This window comes from Melanotaenia boesemani, chromosome 15, assembly GCF_017639745.1.
Source record: "Melanotaenia boesemani isolate fMelBoe1 chromosome 15, fMelBoe1.pri, whole genome shotgun sequence".
NCBI lineage: Eukaryota > Metazoa > Chordata > Actinopteri > Atheriniformes > Melanotaeniidae > Melanotaenia > Melanotaenia boesemani.
The window spans coordinates 10,298,806-10,319,120 of NC_055696.1; the positions used below are offsets into that span (position 1 = coordinate 10,298,806).

The 20,315-nt window shown below is 39.0% G+C and overlaps 3 protein-coding genes across 5 annotated transcripts; 1 reads left to right on the forward strand and 2 right to left on the reverse strand.

The window, feature by feature from the left end:
* The first annotated feature begins 1,824 nt into the window (after positions 1-1,824).
* Positions 1,825-5,482, forward strand: fgl1b (fibrinogen like 1B). Its single transcript, XM_042008009.1, has 9 exons — positions 1,825-3,056; positions 3,138-3,236; positions 3,483-3,735; positions 3,943-4,102; positions 4,213-4,310; positions 4,412-4,500; positions 4,591-4,716; positions 4,803-4,867; positions 4,955-5,482. The coding sequence occupies exons 1-9, from the start codon at positions 3,051-3,053 to the stop codon at positions 5,133-5,135; spliced, it is 1,077 nt and encodes a 358-aa protein (XP_041863943.1). The 5' UTR covers positions 1,825-3,050; the 3' UTR covers positions 5,136-5,482.
* Positions 5,483-5,571: 89 nt separating this feature from the next.
* On the reverse strand, positions 5,572-12,319 carry LOC121654103 (thrombospondin type-1 domain-containing protein 1). 3 transcript variants are annotated; one of them, XM_042008002.1, is made up of 8 exons: positions 11,933-12,319; positions 10,101-10,217; positions 9,069-9,463; positions 8,351-8,987; positions 8,070-8,231; positions 7,408-7,819; positions 6,780-7,317; positions 5,572-6,661 (listed from the first exon to the last, which is right to left on the reverse strand). In XM_042008002.1, the coding sequence occupies exons 2-8, from the start codon at positions 10,150-10,152 to the stop codon at positions 6,008-6,010; spliced, it is 2,850 nt and encodes a 949-aa protein (XP_041863936.1). In that variant the 5' UTR covers positions 10,153-10,217; positions 11,933-12,319; the 3' UTR covers positions 5,572-6,007. The 3 variants fall into 3 exon arrangements, with proteins under 3 accessions (XP_041863936.1, XP_041863938.1, XP_041863937.1); XM_042008004.1 differs by having other exon boundaries at positions 10,101-10,224; XM_042008003.1 differs by lacking the exon at positions 11,933-12,319 and having other exon boundaries at positions 10,101-11,915.
* Positions 12,320-13,572: 1,253 nt separating this feature from the next.
* vps36 (vacuolar protein sorting 36 homolog) lies at positions 13,573-20,312 on the reverse strand. Its single transcript, XM_042008274.1, has 14 exons — positions 20,137-20,312; positions 19,801-19,869; positions 18,413-18,483; positions 17,811-17,925; positions 17,602-17,691; positions 16,935-17,021; positions 16,333-16,365; positions 16,070-16,147; positions 15,850-15,984; positions 15,672-15,737; positions 15,465-15,529; positions 14,512-14,596; positions 14,327-14,403; positions 13,573-14,149 (listed from the first exon to the last, which is right to left on the reverse strand). The coding sequence occupies exons 1-14, from the start codon at positions 20,230-20,232 to the stop codon at positions 14,068-14,070; spliced, it is 1,149 nt and encodes a 382-aa protein (XP_041864208.1). The 5' UTR covers positions 20,233-20,312; the 3' UTR covers positions 13,573-14,067.
* Positions 20,313-20,315: the final 3 nt, after the last annotated feature.

The window sequence follows — 20,315 nt, forward strand, 5'->3', positions numbered from 1 at the left end:
GTGCGTCTTCTGTGACCATACAGTGAGGTAAACCATGACAGCGCTGAATCAGGAGTAACGCTGGTCATTTATGTCCCGGTGCAAGGGATCAAAGTTGGGGTACATAGCTTTCAATACCAGCTGGTCTCGAGCGACTTGGAGATGGGAACGGCACACAGGAAGTAGAGGAGGGAGAGCTGAGCGCTTGGTGAGCTCTCCATCCAGGTCAGGAGCGCACTGCAAACATCAGAGTTTAAAAGTAAAAATAGAAAGACAAAATACATGTCTGATTTAATAACCGCTGATCAAAGCGTTGAATATTCAGTTTCATTTATATAAACTCAGGTTGATTCACGGTTTCCCTTTGATGTGTTGATTATTGATACATTTAAGAATGAACTAAATGACTGCACCAAACATCTGACTGATACACCTCTGAACTCCTGCAGATGGCTGCCTCCGCTCTCACCCAGAGGGTGCAGCCTCGCGCCTGCCTTTAAAAAGTGTTAAATCAAGGCGCAGAAATAGCGGCCGCACATTTACAGTAGTATTCAAATAGTGCGTGCAGAGCTGTCTCATCCCAGTCATCATTGCACGTTCTGGCTGAAATGTCCATAATGCAGATTCTCTCCAGGCAAACGTGCAAATCAGGTGTATAGTATTGTAAGGCGCAATCCATTTGTCATTTTAGATCAGCGACTTTTGCTGTGATGTCAGGTAGTTTTGATACCCGCAAACCAGATCCGGTCCAGATCCTGGAAAGTTGTTTTCGTGAACAATGACGAAATTATTTCATTGACGACCCATGACGAGACGCGTGCGCGAGTTAGGAGACGAGACTAGAGAAAATGTTTGAGGAACTGTCAGACATTTAGATTCGGAGATTTCAGCCTGTTGCTGTAATCTGTCAAAAGCTGCAGCCGCTCCTTGTTTGGACACGCCCACCACCTGGATGCACTACACACCTGCTGTCACACATAAACACGCGCGCTCACACACACACGTACACTGTTGAGTTTATTCATTGATGCAATGATGAGTGAATTCGTAGCTTCAACAAAGGGGTTCGTTGGTGGGAAACGGCGAGATGATGCTTAACATCCATCAGAAAGAAAAACACAACGCGTTGTAGAGGGAGGTGCCAATAAATGTGCCAGCATACAGCAACGAAGGTCTGTAGGCTACTGTGGTCTATGTAAAGTTAAAATAGTTAAACGCACTTAACAGCTTCGTTATTGAGGCACGCAGATTTGCTGCTTTGATCCGGTTTATTGTGTGATTGATGACATGCGTAATGGAATGTAGGCTACATAGTTGTGGAACATTAAACAAGGCAAACTGTAATTCAACTTGACAAATGAGTGCGTGGCAAACTGGACAAACTGAAGCGGTCAACAAAACTACGGCTGACCAGCTCTCCTCTCTCTGGCAAACCAGCGCCAGAGCCCCCCATCACCATGGCAACCAAAAAAAACAATCCATAAAACCATTGATCACTATCCATGACGACTTATATGGCTCCTACACAGATAGAATAATGATTAAACATCTCGTTCTGGCAAACAACCAGCTGTTTGCACGCTACTTTTGTTCTGAAGTGTTAACACTCTCCTTCCGCTTCCGGTCTGCCAGCCGTCACTATCTCGAATAAGAAACAAAAAAACGAAACAAGGAATTTGCAAAAACCAAATTTCGGCCGTTATTTGATTTGGATCTTTTCGTTTTTTCGTTTTATTGGGCCGAAAGCAAAAACCGTTTTTCCGTTTTTGGTTTAAAACGAAAAAAAGAAAAGGGGGCGCTGTTTCTGTTATTTCGTTTTTTGGTTTTGTCAGAAAAACGGATTATACTTTGATACCCGGACCGTTCTGCACTTCCTGGACTTCCTGGATCTGCGCTTCACTGGAAATGTTCAGCCCTTTTTCGTTTTTTTCTTTTTTGGCCCTGTACTTACTCATCTTTCCACCTCAACCTACTTTCACAGCTAAATCTGGCTGAGCTCAATAATAGCGTTCCACCACAAAGTTATTTAAATTACCAAAAGTTTAAAAAGTGGGTCAGCAGACCACTATATTCTCGATTTACCCAATTCCTGTTACATCTGGTTTTAATTTGTGGATTCCTCAACACTTCAAATGTTACACACATCCCTAAAATAGAGTTGTGTCTGAAGTTTTCTTCACTTAAATCTGCGATTGCCAATGTCAGATAGTCATTTTTGGCAAACGAAGGAAAACATAGATTAAACTTGGAAAAACACAAAGCATATTGTGTTCTGTTATAGCTTTACATGGTTTCATGAAGTACATACTGGTAACATTGCTGTCGCAACTTGGTGGTGGAGTGTGGTTTCCTGCCTCTTTAAGCCAGCTACTCCTTTATATTTGAGTTAGTAGAGATGGAAAAAAAAAACTATTTTTTTACATCTTCCGTCTGAATAAGAGTTTATGGAACATTGCGTTACTGAGCTATTGGAAACCTACAATAAACTGTATGAAACAAAATTTCTAGACATATTAGAGTGTGTGATTTTTCCCTCATTCAAATAGGGTTCAAAACCACTCAAAACAAGTCATTGTTATTGTTTATAATATGTCCATTGTTGTCAACTAGTTAATTTTAAATGTGCAATTAATAAATTTGATTAAAAATTAACATACAAACTTTAATCAGTTCTCAAGATAGAAATGTCAATTTAAGACCTACTTTATTATTATATTGGTAAGAAAGAAAGAAAGAAAGAAAGAAAGAAAGAAAGAAAGAAAGAAAGAGAGAAAGAAAAAGAAAAAGAAAAAGAAAAAGAAAGAAAGAAAAATAAATTAATAAATAAAATGCTCCCAATGACAGCTCTGTTGGTACACTATGTAAGGTATGCAGTACTGAAATCAGCTACAGGTTCTAAACTTTTATAAAGAGTAAAACCAGCTGACCTGAGTTCAGAGTTTGGCAAGACTGTTGGAATCTGAATCCTCTAATGCGGACCATGCAGAACTGACCCAGCCTATAAATATTGCTGAGCCGTATTACTGGAAAAGAACAAAGAACTCGGAGAAAACAAGTGGAAGCGTTGTGAAATGGAGGTAGGTTGGAAGCGTCATAGATGCTTAAAATGGCTTTGATTATTGTTAAATATTATCAATATATTATTTATATCATTTCAGATATATATTGCTGTCAGGAAGTTTTCTCTCAGAGTTGTGCCAGTGTTGCAGTGGTTGTATCTGCTTTGGCCAGGCCTGGGCTCTTCTGCACAGCTCTCCGTAGGTACCTCACACAACCGTTTAAAACCTCTGAAAGGTGAAAATGTCTGCTTCAAATAATGTGAATTCCAGATGTTGTTGAAGAGGTTTTTTTTTTGTTTGTTTTTCAAAGGTGATCAAACAATGTGCATAAAAAACACTTTATACCTGGTGAAGCCCGATCTTTTCACTGCCTCATCTCTAAGTATAATTATCGTTTTGAAAACAAAGATTATTTATAACTTTAAGTTGTTTTTCTCATTTAAGGCAAAAGACTTCTGTGTACCAGAGGTTGTTGCTCTCAGAAGAAGCATAAGGAAACTGGAGAATACACTTTTGATCAAGACTTGGCAGGTCGAGCACCTGCAGATGCACAAATACTTCCAACCATTTCAGCCTCTTGTTACTGATGGTAAACCTAAAACTGACTCAGCCTCTAGTGTAAACCACAGCGACAGCCTGGATAAGACACTGACAAAACCACTTCCACCAGCTGGAAATGTGATTGTCCATGACAAAGGTAAAAAAAAAAAAAAAGGAATCTAACCTGTGTACTTATTTCTAGCACAGTTCCAGAAAGAGGTGTGTAGCACGCTAATGAATTTAGAAAATTATTTAATTTGGACTGATTTTGTACATGATTTATATTGAATTATTATTTTAGCAGTTACAAAAATACAAATGATAATCTGCCATCTCTTAAACCTTTCCAATCCTCTCTTCCTAGACTGTTCTGAACTGTTTGACAGACTGAAACCACCAAGTGGTTTTTATCGCATCAGACCCAAATTACACCAGGAGCCCTTTTTAGTCTACTGTGATATGGAGGACGGAGGAGGATGGACAGTGTTTCAAAGACGAAGGCATGGAAAAGTAGATTTCAACAGGTATTTAAGCAAATAACAAACAAACAAAAGGCTCACAATATCAATGTATATGTTTTAAAAGCTCCTAAATTTGTTCCACATGAGGTAAAATAGATTAATTCTCATTTTAGAGACTGGGTGGACTACAGAGATGGCTTTGGAGATTTTAAACTGTGGAATGATGAATTCTGGTTGGGGAATGAACGCATATTCAGTCTGCTGTCAGAAGGTCAGAAATAACCCCATACAACTTCTTTCAGTAACTTACTCATATATTTAAATAGTATTATATAATGTCTTATCAGCTGTTTTTTCTCTGTTTTTCTTAAGATAAAAACCTGGTCAAGATTGATCTGATGGACTGGGAAGGGCAGAGAAGTCATGCATTTTATGAGAACTTTAGGATCACTGATGAGGCCGTAAGAAAATCTGATTTAATTAACTCCACTTTAATGTCACATCTAATATGATCCTCTGAAAAAAATGGCTTGTTCTCCTTTTCCCTTCAGGATAAATATCGCCTCCAGTATGAGCAGTACAGTGGGAAAGCTGGTGATGCTCTCACTGGTGGTGGGCGGATGGTGGAGCAGTGGTCTAGCTGTCTGAGTGGGATGCAGTTCAGTACCAGAGATCAGGTCAGTCATCAAAGCTTATTTACCATTTACTGAGTTGCAGACTTATTTATTTTTTGTGATAACCTAATGACGATAATGATTGGCAGGATAATGACCGATTTCTTCAAGGAAGCTGTGCCCAGGAGAACGGGGCAGGTTGGTGGTTCAACAGGTAAGCTCCTTGCTTTTTCTAAAATGTATATTTTCTTCTGTACTGGATTTTGGAATTTGACAATATATAGGAACCTTCTATCTGCAGATGTCATGCAGCCAATCTGAATGGAAAATTCTACCGCAAAGGGAAATACAAGGCCCAGTATGACAATGGTGTGGTGTGGAGTACATGGAAAGGCCTTTGGTATTCCCTTAGACACACCACCATGAAGGTGCGACCTCTGGTTTTCTTGGATACTGTGGGAAGTGGAGCTGGAGAAATTTAAAATCGCCTTGCTGCATATTCACCTTTAAATGGTAAAGAAAAAAGGAGCAAACACTTGTCTTGTTTCAGTTAATATTTTAATTTCTCTCTTTGCTTCAATTTTAGGATTTATTATAAAATTATCAATATCACAGCGTCTTCTATCATGAACTCTCCAGTAATTATTTCTTTTTCTATGTGTACATTTCTCTGGCATAAAAACAAACAGCATTTCAGCTGCACTGCTTCACTAATGTTTGTTTTTTACTGTCTTCAAACACTGTTACAGTTTCATATTACAGATCATTTGTACACATTTCAGAATATACACTGCTTAGATCACACATTCAAAGTGTCCCGAAACTATAAATTGTACAGTGGTTCTCACAGTGATGCAAAGTGGTACTTCACAGTATGGTTAAAAGAGCAGATGAGACATTTAGAACAAGAGTCACCCATTTTTACTGTGATTTTGTGAATTCTGTTTTTGATTTGTCGCATGTTTAACACCACAGAGAGATGAGGCCATAAAGTAATGTTAAGTGAAACTTATTTAGGTAAATATTGTACAAGTGGTGGGTACATAGACAAAAAATATACATAAATACATGTATTTACAAAGAATATCATTACACTGAATTATAAAGACAAATACACAACATAAAACAAATCAATGATTTCTTCAAAAACAAATAATAAAAAAAGAAAAACACTTAAATTACTCATGTTTCACTCCTATCCTCAAAGAAAAGTTTATAGTGTTACAATACAATAACAGTTAAAATGTGGGAACCAACTCAATAGCTTGGAAAGGGGATCAGTGTAGGGGTTGTGGGGACTAATAAATGCCAATTTCCATGGCATTTCTCAGATGTGGTGCCACAGACCAGTGCTCTACTCCTCCTCCTGTACATATACTGGGGACAGATCCAAGTCCAGCATCCTCTGTTCTGCCTCACTCAGCCTGTAGGGAGAGCTCCCACTGCTGCTGTAGTCTCCAGACATCGGCAGAGAACGGCAGCTACCGTTCCTCTGCTCTGACAATGAGACGTTAAAGCTGGAGCTGCGAATGCGTCCCTTGGCCCCAGAGCAGGACTGAGCCTCTTTCAGTTTCCTGGCCAGGATGTTCCTTTGAATAGGTGAAGGGCCGCGACGATTCCAGTTCTGCTCAGCCCGATCCACACTCAACTGGTTTACTCCATGAGACCTACCAGGACCTGTGGCTGGACCCCCGATCCCTGAGACTGACTGTCCACCTCCACCTCTAGGATCACCAGGCTTTTTTCTCTCCGCAGTGCCACCAAGATCTGCTTTAGCATGTTTCTCAGCTGTTGAGAAGTAGTTCGTGTTGGTTCCTGCATGTTTGAGTTCATTATTGTGAGAGGGAGGTGTTGTCTCGATCCAGGTCTTCTTCTGGTCATTCCTCTGGGGTCTGGCTTTAGCCCACTCTGACATTCCATGCTCTGGAATGGGGTAAGAAGGATGTGGCTGTCTCTCCCATCCTCCTTTTTTCCAACAACTTCCCTCTGGAAGAGTCCGAGATCCCACCTGAGAAGGACAACACATGGCCAGATGTTTAATTGCTACACAAACTGCACCAACACTAATTATAAAACATACAACAAATGAGATGAAATAAAATAATCTAATAAACAGAATATGTGACCTGTGTCATGCTCCTTTCTCTGAACTGTCTGGACTGAGCTGAGGATGCCGGCTGAAGTCTGCTGTCATTAAAACTGGAGGTCCGCCTGAAGTTTGGATTCTTATGATAAGTAGTTCCTGTTGGAGCATCTCCTCTTCCTCCAAGACCTGCTAACCCACTCCTCTCTACCATTTCCACCCAGTCAGCAGTGCGGTCACGCCATTTGCAGCTCCCCCCACTTGCATGAGCAGAGACAGGAGGACCTAAGGCCAGTTCCACTCTAGGACTCAACCTATCCGGTGTGACCATTGGAATCTGAGTTTGCAGCTTTGACAAAGGAGTTGCAATGCAAAAATGGTGGTTATCAGCATCCTGCAGGCTCAAAGGAAGGGTAGAATGAGCAAATCCAGTTGGTGTAGGAATAGGGGAGCTAGTGGGTGAGGCAGGTGTCTCATCCATGGTGTCGTGGACAGGGCTTGAAGAGACATGGTACAATTGTGTGGCTTCTTTTAACCCCTTCTTCTTCATTTCTTTTAGTTGCTGTTGTGCCAACCGGTACCTAGAAAGAAAAGATCTTTTATATAATTGCGATTAGGTGACAAAATCCATTTCAGAACAATGGATGGAACAATGGATTTTTAGAACACACCCAAATATTGGTGGCAACACCTTCTGGCCTGTGGGAGACAATCGTTCAGGATCCTGTGAGGCTGGAAGCACCATAGTCTGTGAAAGAGGCATACCTCCAAGAGAAGGTCTGTCTTTCTGGGCAACCATACCCCCTGATGGGCCATGACCGTCAGACAGACTGGGCCTTTGGAGGCTGTGTCCACAGATGGAGGCCTCATCTGATAGCTTCCGCCCACCAGGGGAATGTATGGAGCCTCTGCGGACTGAGCTGCATTGAGGGGTCTGGCAAAGCTTCCTCCACACAGTCACCACAACAGTGGCCATAATCACAGCCAAGCAGAAGGAAATTCCAACCACCACAATCATGTTTCCACCCAAAAGTGTAGCTCCAACAGTGTCAGGGGGGAGAGATGGAGTAGCAGTAGGTAACACTAAGAAATGTAAAATAAAACAAATAGAGAGAACTCAGCTTATCACTAATAAATGGATGCAAACATGCAAACTAGATTGCTTCTAATTGCATCTAATATATTACAATTACTGATTGTAATATATTAGAGTAATTATTATATGAAGACTCTAAACTTTGAAGAAATTTTGACGATTAAGAAAAAGTAAAAAAAAAAAAAAAAAACAACAACAACAAAAAAAAAAAAAAAAGAAAAAAGGAAAGAAACTGACCCACACAGTCTTCTAATGAGCATATGGACTGTTCCTTCAGCATGCCGGTGCACTGCATCCCTTGCACACCTGAGGGCAGCAGACACTCACGCACTCTTTCCCTCACACCCTCTCCACAGCTCACACTGCACACACTCCATGGCTGCCAGGCGCCCCATGACTCTGCAGATTACAGTGAAAATATTAACACCAGATTAGCACTTCACAAACTGTAATTTTACATCTCTAAATTTTAAAATGTTAATTAAATGTTAATTAAAACTATACTCATAAAGTCTCACCTGCACTCTTGTAAACCACCAGACAAGTCTGTGCTGGACTAGGGGAGCGACTGAAGTTGAAAACAAAATGAAAGCAGTACTTATTCCTTCCAGGGTAAAAGACAGAACAGTTGAATTCTGTCTCATTCGCTCCTTGAGTTAGCCAGTTAAAGGCAAGAGGAGGAGATGAGGATTCCTCTGGTCTGAATCCCGCCACTGAAGAGGAAAGAGCAACACCTCTTCCAACACCTGCATCGCTGTACAGCAATACTTTCCCATTGACATGAGTACATGGTGGGGTTATCATTTTAACAATCATCGTCCCTTCACAGCCACCCTTGTAAGCATTGGCATTTTCCACTAGCAGTTTATAGGAGAATATACGAGACAAGTAGAGAGGTCCAGAGCTCTTCACTTCCTGTGCTGTATGAGGGGAGCGTAGAGCCACTCGTATGAAGTCTCTTTCTGTAAATGGGAAGGCACAGGACAGCTCAACACTCTGGGAACGGAGGGGTTTGATTGGTCGCTGCGTGCGAGCTCGAACCTTGTCGATGGTGTTTCGGCCTATCTGGTTGTACTCCATGTAGCTGACTTCTAAGAAAAGAGAGTCAATGCCACTGATGCAAGCCTGAAAGTGTTCATTAGTGGATATCCCAACCTGGAAAGACACAAAAGAGAGAGAAAATGTTTGTCATCTTTTGCAGTATAATAAACCAAAATTAACATTTTGTTTGCTTACCTGGAACGATTCTGTGTGGTTTCCTGCTCTGTCCACAGCAATATGAAAGGTGGGCCACTGCACTTGTAGCTCTGAACTCCACCACCAGGTGGTGCTCTCTGTGTGACTGCCATCAGTGCCATTTGCATGAGAATCAGCAGTGATGCAGGTCTGCTTCAGCAGGAACCGGAAAGTTCCTGCATACAGGAAGCAGGAACAATCGAACTCCACCCTACCGGCCAGTTGGTTGCTGGGGATAGTCCTGGTCAGAACTGTGGTGTTGGTTTCCATGTTGACTAGAGAGAGGCTCATGTTGCTGATGGTGCTGCTGTTGGATTTACTGCTGAAGTCCACAAAAACACTGCCATTGCTAAGAGCAACATGGAAAGAGGGCCAGATGGTGAGCCCTGCAAAAGCTACCAGAAAAGGTGCAGACAAGTGGAAAGTAAAAAAGACAGGAAGCAAAAAGGAAATTTATACCCACTGCCCAGATGCTTGCTTTAGGTAACTTCTTATCTCACCAGTTTTCCCTTATAAATCTTTCATTTCTACCCACTTTTTCAGTTGTCTGATTTGACACGGAAGTATGGTATTTAAGGAACTCCAATGTGGACCAGTGATTTTAGTTGACTAAAAAAAATAAATGACTAAACAAATTAATACATTTTTAGACACACTGAAGATTTACATAAACAGCTGATGAGCTTTAAAAGTAGCAAGATCCACATGTCATACAGACTATAAATGAAACAACTATAATTGCTATTTATAAGTATGTAAGCACAGTATCAGAGAAGTAATTTCAGGGATATTGTGCAATCAAGTTTGTAAATCCTCATACAACAAAGATAGAGTAAAATGTTAATCCTTCTGTAAATTACATTGCATTGCAGTTGTTTACGCTCTATTTTCCTCTCTTGATTATATGAGAGCCCTCAAAGATTGAACTGATGTGCTAAAGTACAAAAAAAAAAGCCAACTTTGTCCATTGGAATAAAATCCTGCCTCTTCAAACATGGACTGTATTAAGATGATAGTCCTTGTGACACTCACCATATCCCATGAGCACTAAAAGGAAGGGCAGCAGTGAGACAGCCTGTGGCATTCCGATGTCTGTGCCTCCTTTTTCTTCTACACCTCATGACCATCCTATTCCACCATCCCTCGCCTCTGTAAGCTCATACGGCAAACAACAAAATAAACAAAAAGATAATGATAACTCCCAGGATGGCTTCAGTCTCAGACAGGAGAAGTATATTCTGCGGTATGGGAAACAGGAAGGCTAGAGTATGAAACAGCAAACATGAGTTTTCTGGATTTATAGGTACGTCTTCCTCTTCCTTTCATCCTCACAATGGATACAAGGAGCTGCCGTCATCAGACAAGAGAAATTCCCCAGGAGGGCTTTGTTCCAAAACAAAAAGCCAAATACTTGTTTGGTTCGCTGCAAAAGTTTTTCAGTCTATTGAGTGGACTTTCTGAGTATCTTAACTGTTTCCTCATCCTTGCAAAATATATTTAATATAACAAAATTTTTTTTACATATATATATACTGTCACACAAGTCACTGGCAGGCTGGTTTAAAAGCATCCAAAAGTAAGATTAAGAATGGTATTAGGACCTTTTTCAATATCAAAGCAAAGAAAACTCAAAATTACTTGCATTTCAATGTATTTAGTAGCCTTTGAGCGGTATACATTCATTTTCTAGTTGGCTATCTTGTGGTTGTCCTTGATGGATATATTTATTTGTTGTGGTCAAAATTTGCTGAGTTCTCATTCTGGGTAAGTTTCAATGCAATAGTCAAGCTCTGAACTGACTGGAAATTAGTGTTTGATGTATTAATTCTGTGTTGTAAAAATGCCTTTTTTTTTTACAGAAATCAAATCTGTTTATTTCCCTTTGAATGGTGCCACATTTGTAAGGAAAATGCATGAGCAAATTCATTACCACATTTAACTAATATGGATAGGGCTCGTGCCATTTAAGATGACAATGCTCACCTGCACTGAGCAGGAGAGACTACCTCCATAATTTTGGGGAGAAGAGCATTGAATGGCCTGCCTGCAGTCCTGACCTCAGCCCCATTGAACACTTGTAGGATCAGCTTGGGTGTGCTGTTCATGCCAGTCACCAAGCCACATTGGCTGATTTGTGACAAATGGTTGAAGAATGGGATGCCATCCCACAGCAGTGTGTGAACAAGCTGGTGAGTATAGCATGAGGAGGTGCAGTGTGTGGCTGATGTGGCTGTTTGGCTTCAGCAGAAAAAAAAAAACTGGGCAAGTTTATAATGTGCACAACCCACATAGCCTACTCTACTCTGCTCCTCATCCCACAAATGCATTTTGCTGACAAATATGGCACCATTTTAAATGGAAAGAAAAATCTTTCTAATTGTATATGATTTATTGCCAAGAAGCAATCTTAAAACAAAGAAATGATTCATCAAACGCTAATTTCTGTACTTTTTGAGCTAAGATTACAACACATGGTTACTGAAAATCAAACAGTCCTAAACATGTGTGATAATATACAGATACATTTGAAGAAATCTGTAAGTAGCCTAACTTATAAACTATTAAGTGCAGTGGCTTTCAATCATTACGACTGATTTTTTTCCTGTGAAACATACAAAAAACAAAAACATAAAGACAGAAAAGCAAACCATGTTTGTCCGTGTGTTTACTTATTTGGAGAATATATGAAATTGTCTTTATTTAAATTATTAGAAATTACATTAAACTCTCTTTAATACAGCGATGTACCCTTTAAAAATGAGTAGAACCAATGAGGGATGCAGCTGTGCGTTCATTTTTGTGCATCGTCATCAGATGATCAAAGGTGGACGATATTTACCAAAATCAAATAAAGTTGTACTCACGTGTCGTTGGCTTTACACTTTACATTCCTCGTCAAATATTCCAACACAGAAACACCTGCGGTGAGCCATTCGCCTTTCCGTGTACTAGTAGCACATTGTTTCTTCCGTGTGATAAACAGTACGACTGTTCAGCCGCAGTCAGCGGGACATCGCTCAGAGTTCTGAGTCGCGCGCCGAACAGAGGCTCCGAGCGCGTGCCTTCGGGGCGGATTGAATATCCAGTCCAACTCAGTGTCGTCGTCCTCAAACTTACTTTAAATATGTATGTTTGCTTTAGGCTATTATTTTTATTTTATTTGATTTTTTTAAAATATATGACCTTCATTTAGAGATGATTCTTCTAATTATGCTTCTAATAGTCTATCAGCAAAACCTGAGAATCCCAAGCTAGGCGTCAGAAAACTATTGCACAAATTACAGCTCCTTTCCCTGTTGTGGCACTTTAAAACATTGCATCATGTGAAATGACTCGTTCAGGAGATAGTTATCAGTTTTATTACCAGGCACATGGGGGAAAACCACCCCCCAAAAAACAACAGGTACCTGAGTAACGACTTCACACAAAAATATGTGAAATGTATCACTGAGATTTGAAGCTCATGCTTTTAATATTACTTTTTTGTTACCAAAAAAAAACTGACAATTGATACACATAAAATGAATCCTGCTGTTCAGCATATAAGCTGATTTACACAGGATGACAGTAAGATATTGTACTAAATATTCTTCTCAGATAATCAGATTACTTCCACATAAGGTGACTAACAAGTCATTTATTCTTATTCACAAAATGATCAAACTACTGAAATCTAAGCTATGCCAGTTTAATATTCAGGATAAGAATAATTTATAATGCAGTATGATAGTATACAGAACCGGCCCCTCTACATTGCAACAAATGCAAAAATTCTGTAATAAAAAAAAAAGGTTCATAAAAAGTTCAGTGTCACACATGATCCGACCTGCCTCAACTCAGCTCTCACGATTTCCTGAACCAATTGAATTCATCTACTATCAATAAGTGAACCACATGGCAGGGTAATCTAATCAGCTCTGTATGCCTTCATTTCTCCTTTGGCGAGGTCCAACAGAGAACAGGAAGCTTGTCTGAAGATGGAGCCCCCCCACTCCCCATTTATTGTGGAGCTTAGTTCACAGTGGGAGAAAAACATTTCTATTTCATAAGTAAAAACCTCTAGAGGGATTTTAAAGAGTGCAAAAGTGACATGCCCAGCAGTAACAATACACTTTAGGTATGATCTTTGGTCATGTACTTATTACAAAATGCTTATATTCTACTTCTGTAGTTACTTTAATAGGCTGTGCTGTATAGTCTAACAAATAAATCTACAATTATAAAGCTTCATTGTGCCAGTTAATGAGATGCTTTCCCCTCAATTCAGCTATAAAACAGTCACAACTAGAATTTCAATAATACAACATCTCTGCTGGAGGTTCATCATACATTTGTCATACCTGAGAATGGACACATAATTTATTGGACAAAACTGAAAAAAAATAAATAAAAAGTAAAGATAATGAAAGGAATTTAGGTGAGTGGAAACCTGTAGAGTGGAAACCTGCAGCTCTAGACATGTTCTGACATTCCTCAAAACATAAGACAGACGGACAAGTTTCAGTCCTTAACCTTTTATTACAGAAACATTTTACAGAAACTTGATCTAATGCAGACATCGGTAGCTGTGAGCCTTTTATAAGAGATTGAACCATTTGTAAAGAGGTATATGCTGGTGACATTACAATGACTAAAGATAATATACGTTTAGTATACGTATATACCATTAGATGCATATTCCTAATCTCATTTATTACTATCCACACAATGGCTGCTCAGCCAGGCAGATAAAGGCTACAACTGTTTGCTTCCTGTACAGTATTTTCACTCTATTTAGAAATTTATGGAACCTGATCACTGAGGATAAGTCTTACTCTGAGATCTAGGTTAAAGAAGAGAGGAAAAAAGGTACTACGCCAACAACACACCAACTAGTACTGATAGAGGGTAGAAAGCACAGCAGGCCCCCTGCTGCACATGTCAGATTATTATTTTAATGCATCTATCTGCAGAAACAGAGTGGAATAGTTCTATCTCAACAATATTAACTGTAATTATGTCAAAACTGGTTTGGGTAGAATCTCAAACCCTCGACAGAGTCATCTCTACACAGGTGGCCCATCTTCTCTGCCAGCAACAACCTGAGGGATGAAGAGAGAATAGAATATGAAGAAATAAAAAAAAGAAAGGAGCAGGAAACAAAATGCATTAAAATAAGCTATAAATGTAAAAGATGACTGAAGCTGCTGACATGGTTTTCAAGTCTTAAAATGAAGAGAAAATGATGAGTTTTGGTATGCAAGTGTGACACAACGTACCGTTCCTTAGACAGAAGAACAGAAAGACCCAGAAGCTTTGCAAACTCCTCTGCTGTCAGGGAGCCTTTCTCTGACACCTGCAGATGGGAGGGATAAATCACAGACAGAAAACAGCTTGAAATGTAACATCTTTCATGGGTAGTGAAACACGTTGTTGTATGATGTTTGTGAAGGTTAAAGCTTACATTGTCCAAAGCTGAGGCTATCATTTCCTCTTCGCTGTGAGACTGCAGCTGGACCACCATCACGCCGCTGTCAAACACACGCAACCTACACAGAAAACAAGACACATGAAGAAGAGATGGAGTGGGTGCATCTGTCACGCACAGAGATCAGGGGACTCATGTAGAAACATGAGAAGGATTTATAAAAACTAATCAGATTTAGAAAACACGTGCAAGTGCAAATTTGCTGGCAATGTTCCCATGCACCTGGAAATAAATAAGCCTCATATTCTGTAGGCTACACAACATTTAATCATGTCAATCAAAAGCACCTGATCAATGTTGATGTTTTGAAATGAGCCTTATAATTAATTGTTCTTTATTCAAAACATGGCGATAACTAAGATTTATAGTGTTTGTGGCACATACATCAAAGTGGACCAATAAATCTTCATGTTCACATGTTCCCTCCCAGTTCTTCCACTCAAACACTCTTGAGTCCCATCATGGTCCCTAAACACATCCCTGAATTACATGCTAATGATACAGTTGATCGGTGAGTAATATCGGACATGTGACATGAAAATAAATGTCTGAGAGGGTTCAAAGCTGCCTAAGTGTAGGAAGCGTCCTCTTTCTGGTTCCACTTTGTTTTTAGATAGCAATTATAAATGAGGTCCCATGTCAACAGTTTTATGCTGAGGCAGTTTAGGTGCGCTTAGATTAGTAATGCAGGCCAACTGGGGAAAAGACCAGTGTTTCTTCTGAATCCCTGGGAAGTAACAGGAAATGACAGCTGTGGAGACCGGGACACCCCTTCCAACAACAGGAAGCCAGGCAGGAAGAGCCTGGCCTCTGTAAGGCAGGCACCAGCCCGGCTCTATGTAACAAACACACAGCTTGGTCTCTAATCAAAAGAATACAACACACACAGATAATTTAAACAATAAAATGCAAACAAAAGGCAAACTCACCTCAGTGGAAGCTTCAGTGACTCAAACATTTTGCAAGCATTTAATAAATCTTCTGGAGATAAAAGCTGAGGAGGGTAGAGAACAACATAACCAAATTAGTCTGTGTGCAGAATAAATACACAGATAGTGTAATTCAGTAATTTTATTGATCAATTAAATCAATCAAATACTTTAGCTGATTTCTAAGGATATTAATGTAAGCATCACCTCCAACCCTCTAGCACGGTTGACAAGACAATACACCTCTGTGAGAGCCATCATCCCTCCACGCTCCTGAGAGAGTAGGGAGTGGTAGGAAGAGGGGAAAATGTCATGAAGAGATGAAAACGGAGCAGGAAGTATGTTAATATGATTAAAAACACGGCATACAAAAGTTCACACCTACCTCTAGAGGTGCCTGCAGCATATCTCCCAGTTGCTTAGCCAGCTGCATATGATAATGTGTACCTGATCCATGTGTTTCTCTGGTAACAGGGTTAGCAATACCCATGCTGAGGAGGTAGGACTTAAATCGTATTGTCTGAAAAACAGAACATAGCTCCTCATAAAAATCAAGCTCCTTTTATTTGTGCGTTTCTGAGTCTGACTGCTGGTTAAGCTCTTACCTCATCCTCTGTTATGTCTCCCTGCTTGTCTTTGATCTTGTTGGCAATGGATCTGGACAGCTCAACCATCTCTTTGGCCTATCAGTTAGAAAATACACATTTTTCAAATCCCTCTGTATTCAGCCTAGGTTACTCATAGTTCTGATGTGTAAACAATAAGATATTATAACTTTAAACACATTAAATATAACCTCTGACTTTCAGAAGGCCAGTAATTCTGTTGTACATCTACAGGAAAGTGTGCCGATGAAAGCTTCCTTTACCTTCACCATCAGCTTGCTGAGGTCTTCAAAGGCCTGAAAAATAGAGGCTAAAGGGTTGATGGTGCTAAAAATGTTCAGCATTAAATAAAATACAAAACTTAATGGCTGCACATACAACTTAAACGTCATTCCATAGAACCCACACATTGTCTTTGGCTGGCTGGTGTTAGAGTTTATCTTTCTCCTTAGATCTAAACCCTGTTTTTTTCTAAGACAGCTGCCTCTGTATTGTTAAGGCATTTTCATGTAACTTAAAGAATACTAATGAAACACATTAAAATATGCAATAGGAGTTCTATGAACACATAACTATTACCTAAAGATTGTCACAGAGGCTGTGCTCAGCTTGAAATCATGTGAATTACAATAAATTCCTATACCGGCTGGTCTTTCAGAAACTCTAAGTGACTGTAGACTTAATATTACACTCGATGCAGAATATTCAAAGTGATTTCAGTCACAATGACAAAACTTCAGCTCAGTGAAATGAGGCAGGCCATTTACATGATTTTAGCATGGTTTATATTCTAATCTATAACTTAGTGTTATAGACACTGCCACAAGTCCACCCTTAGCACTTTCCTCAAAACTTCAGAATTTACCTCAGATATGTTTTTGTCTGTTTCTTTCCTCTTCTCTTCTATCTTCCTCTCAATGCCAACAATCCCCACCGCACGAGTCCTTCCTGCCTATGTGCCCACAAAGGAAAGAAAAACACACACAGTCAAATGTCAAACAGAAAAGCAATTTGAAAGTTGATAACAAGCCTCGGAGGACAAGAACAGACAAACAGCAAGGATTGACTCATTGTAATCAATAGCTGCTATGGTACATAAGGGATGTTCAGTGATGTTTACTTTAAAGCTTCTATAAAAAAAACTACACAAAATTCCATTTGGAGAAAAATGACATAATCTTAGCAGAGACTGGTTTTTTATAAGACTGATTTCTCCCAGACTGTGTAAAAAAAGAGTTCAGTTGCAGTGAGAAACAAATTCTAATTTGATGCATATGGATACAGAAAGCCTTTTGAAGGCAGTCATTCCTGCTAATTTGTCAAAAAAGCCTGAGAATAAAGTGACAACACTGCCACCTACAGGTAAATGATTTAACAGCAAGTAACAGCCACATAAAACCCATTCAACTGCTAAATGAAAGTTTGACTGATTCACTTTGATGTTAAATCAGTTCATATTACCTCCTGCCATCTGTGTGTGAAAAGTAAAATGTTACAATAAAATTAGGAAAGTTGCTTGTTCATCTTCTAACCTGAGGCCCAGTTCCTGCAGGAATGGGTTGGGAAACGGGTGTATTCTCCCACCTTTTCTGGGTCATCTCCTCGGTTAGTCTCCTGTGAAACTGCAAGTAAAATACACCCTGTCATTTTTCAGGTAATCAATAACGAAAGAAAACAGAGAAGAAAGAATACAAACACTGAAAACAAAGAGGTTTTAAACTTTGTGTATAAGCAGGTTTACCTCAATCTGTCCATGTTCTTTGAAGGACAACTTGATGTAGGAGTACTTGCTGTTCTGGTAGGGTCCGGGCTCCTTGTTGGGAGGTGATGGATGCAGGTGGATAACTATTTTAGCACTTAAAAATAAGATGAACCATTAGTTAGAGAGTGATATTTTTTTTAGTTTTGAATTGAAACGTTTGCACTTACTAGTACAAGTTCATGCTGGACATTGAAAATAATGTAATCGCAAAAAGAAATAAAATTTAAATTCCAGTTTGCTTTTCTCACATTTTGCAATAAACTTTCAAAGTCTAGAGTTTATGACCTCCTCGCCAAAATGCAACCAGAAATTATTCTAAGTCTACAATTCCACATGTCAGGTAATAACAGGTAAGAGACAATATGATGGCAGTTGTACTCTCAGAACAAATTTTAACCTCAGCTCCTCTAAAATTTCACACCCAAACTGAGGTTTTTATTTTTTTCATTATTTTGTGTTTGTGTGTGTAAAAATGATTGTTAATTGCCTAATGTATGAAATGTGCCATCTAAATCAATTTGTTTCGCCTTAAAGTGCTACAAAAACCCAAATGATCTGTCTACGCCATAAAGTCTTTGTACCTCTTTCCTATTCCAGCAGCCTGCTCCTCAAAGAAGATGATCTGTGAGAGCGGCATGGCTATGCAGCACTCCTATAGGATGGGAAAATAAATGCAAAAGTTATAATGGGGCTAGTATGCAAAATACCATAAGGCTGGGAATAACTGCATCCATTCATGTACTGTAATATTGGATTAGACATTGAGGTAGAAAATGATTAAAATCCAACTAAATAGACATTTTATATTTGTATTTGATTGACAAGTTTCAGGCTGCTTAATGATTTTCGACTATGATTTTACTACTTCCATTTTTACTATTTAAATCAGAGCAATCTTTTAATTACTGACAGACATTTTGAGTGTCTAAACTGGATTTTTGACTGCTCCTTATTGGCAATACTCTAATTCTTTTTGGGTTGAAAGGCCTTCTTGCTATCACCTTGGTCTTCAACTCTTTATATAGATTATTGGCAAAAGACTCAGATCAGGACAATAACAACCCAAAATGATGAACACATTCTGTTATCATTTCCTGATCACTGTGGCAGGAGCTTTTTTTTCTTTTTTCTGTGTGCGTGTGTGTGTGTTTTCATCTAAATTGTCTTGTTGGAAAAGTCCAATGCATCCAATGCCAAGTTTTCTGCAGATTTTCTTATATTTTCCTATTTAGTCTCATTTTACAAGCAAAATCCAAGGTCCAATGATTATCATCAAGACTATTGTGTTACTTTTAAAAATTCTCATATCACGCTTTTAAATACCTCAAAGCTTTGGGCATTCCATCTGTAGTTAGATGAGATAAATGGAGCTGTTCTGGCACAGGTCAGGCTTTTCTTTGAAAGAACTTGCATACCCAAGAAAACCATTCCAAACATTGCAATTTTTTTTTATTTTATTTTAAATTTCCATAAGCAGTGGTCCTGGTAACCTTGTCATAGAAAACTACACGGTGAAAAGGAATAAAAGATACTCAAGGAAGACAACATGACATTGAGCATTCAAGTCAGGAAACAATCTAGACTGGATTCTAAAAATTAAAATCTGTTAAGCGAACAAGAAATAATTGTTGGCATAGAGGCCTTTAAACCTACAAGTTCTTGGAAGCTGTTGCAGAAGAAGAGCAGTCCAAAAGCTGACTGCAGACATACAAATATTTTGTTGTAATTATGGAAACTGTGATTCTTGTTATGGTAAACAATTGTCTTGCTATTTATCAAGCAAAGCAACACAATATGACAACAACAAAGATATATAAAATAGCTAAAGCCCTGTCAATTACATCTTTAACAGTGTTAAATATTTTACTACTTGTCACATACTGAGTGGACTAAAATCCTCTTTGATTTAAAAGCTAGAATTTGTATGAATTATTTTAACCACATTTAGTCATTTTCACTGTTCTCTCACATGATTTTTTGTGTCCCTCCAGATCAACCGATGAGTGCTCAACAAGGCAACTCCAACATCCAGTTTTGCCTGTAGAAATGACAGGAAGGAACTTGACGTTATGATTTGCTTATATTGACTTCTTAGATGCCTTTCCGAGTCATAATAGGTTTAGACAACAAATGCTATCACCTAAAACTATAAAAACACTCACTGATTTAATCAATAAGTTGTGTGTTTGATCAATGATTTAGTTTATTAATTTTTGTTTTTTTTCTATCAGCAATGCTTCCTATAGAAAATAGCTGCCGTGTTGTCTATAGCCAAAATCGAAGATACTGGAAGACAAAAAAGTACCTTATCATCACCGTCATATAGTCTGACACCTCGCTGCTGGATCACTAAAGTTTCATTGATTTCTAAAAGTCCATTAGACCACGAAAACCGGTCCATTTTTATTCGTGAATATAATTAATTTTCCCCACTGCAACCACTAGTTTCATATTTACTTCCTGTACGCTGTTCAAAACTGACCT

Excerpts from the sequence above, each read along its gene's own strand:
- fgl1b (XM_042008009.1), top strand. Across the intron at positions 4,311-4,411 it reads ATTCAGTCTGCTGTCAGAAG|ATAAAAACCTGGTCAAGATT; the intron begins GTCAGAAATAAC and ends GTTTTTCTTAAG. Across the intron at positions 4,717-4,802 it reads AGTTCAGTACCAGAGATCAG|GATAATGACCGATTTCTTCA; the intron begins GTCAGTCATCAA and ends AATGATTGGCAG.
- LOC121654103 (XM_042008002.1), bottom strand. The coding sequence starts at position 10,152 with ATGCCACAGGCTGTCTCACTGCTGCCCTTCCTTTTAGTGCTCATGGGA. Across the intron at positions 9,464-10,100 it reads TTTAGTGCTCATGGGATATG|CTTTTGCAGGGCTCACCATC; the intron begins GTGAGTGTCACA and ends CTTTTCTGGTAG. Across the intron at positions 8,988-9,068 it reads ACCACACAGAATCGTTCCAG|GTTGGGATATCCACTAATGA; the intron begins GTAAGCAAACAA and ends GTGTCTTTCCAG.
- vps36 (XM_042008274.1), bottom strand. The coding sequence starts at position 20,232 with ATGGACCGGTTTTCGTGGTCTAATGGACTTTTAGAAATCAATGAAACT. Across the intron at positions 17,926-18,412 it reads GCTGCTGGAATAGGAAAGAG|TGCTAAAATAGTTATCCACC; the intron begins GTACAAAGACTT and ends CTTATTTTTAAG. Across the intron at positions 17,022-17,601 it reads CTGCAGGAACTGGGCCTCAG|GCAGGAAGGACTCGTGCGGT; the intron begins GTTAGAAGATGA and ends GTGGGCACATAG.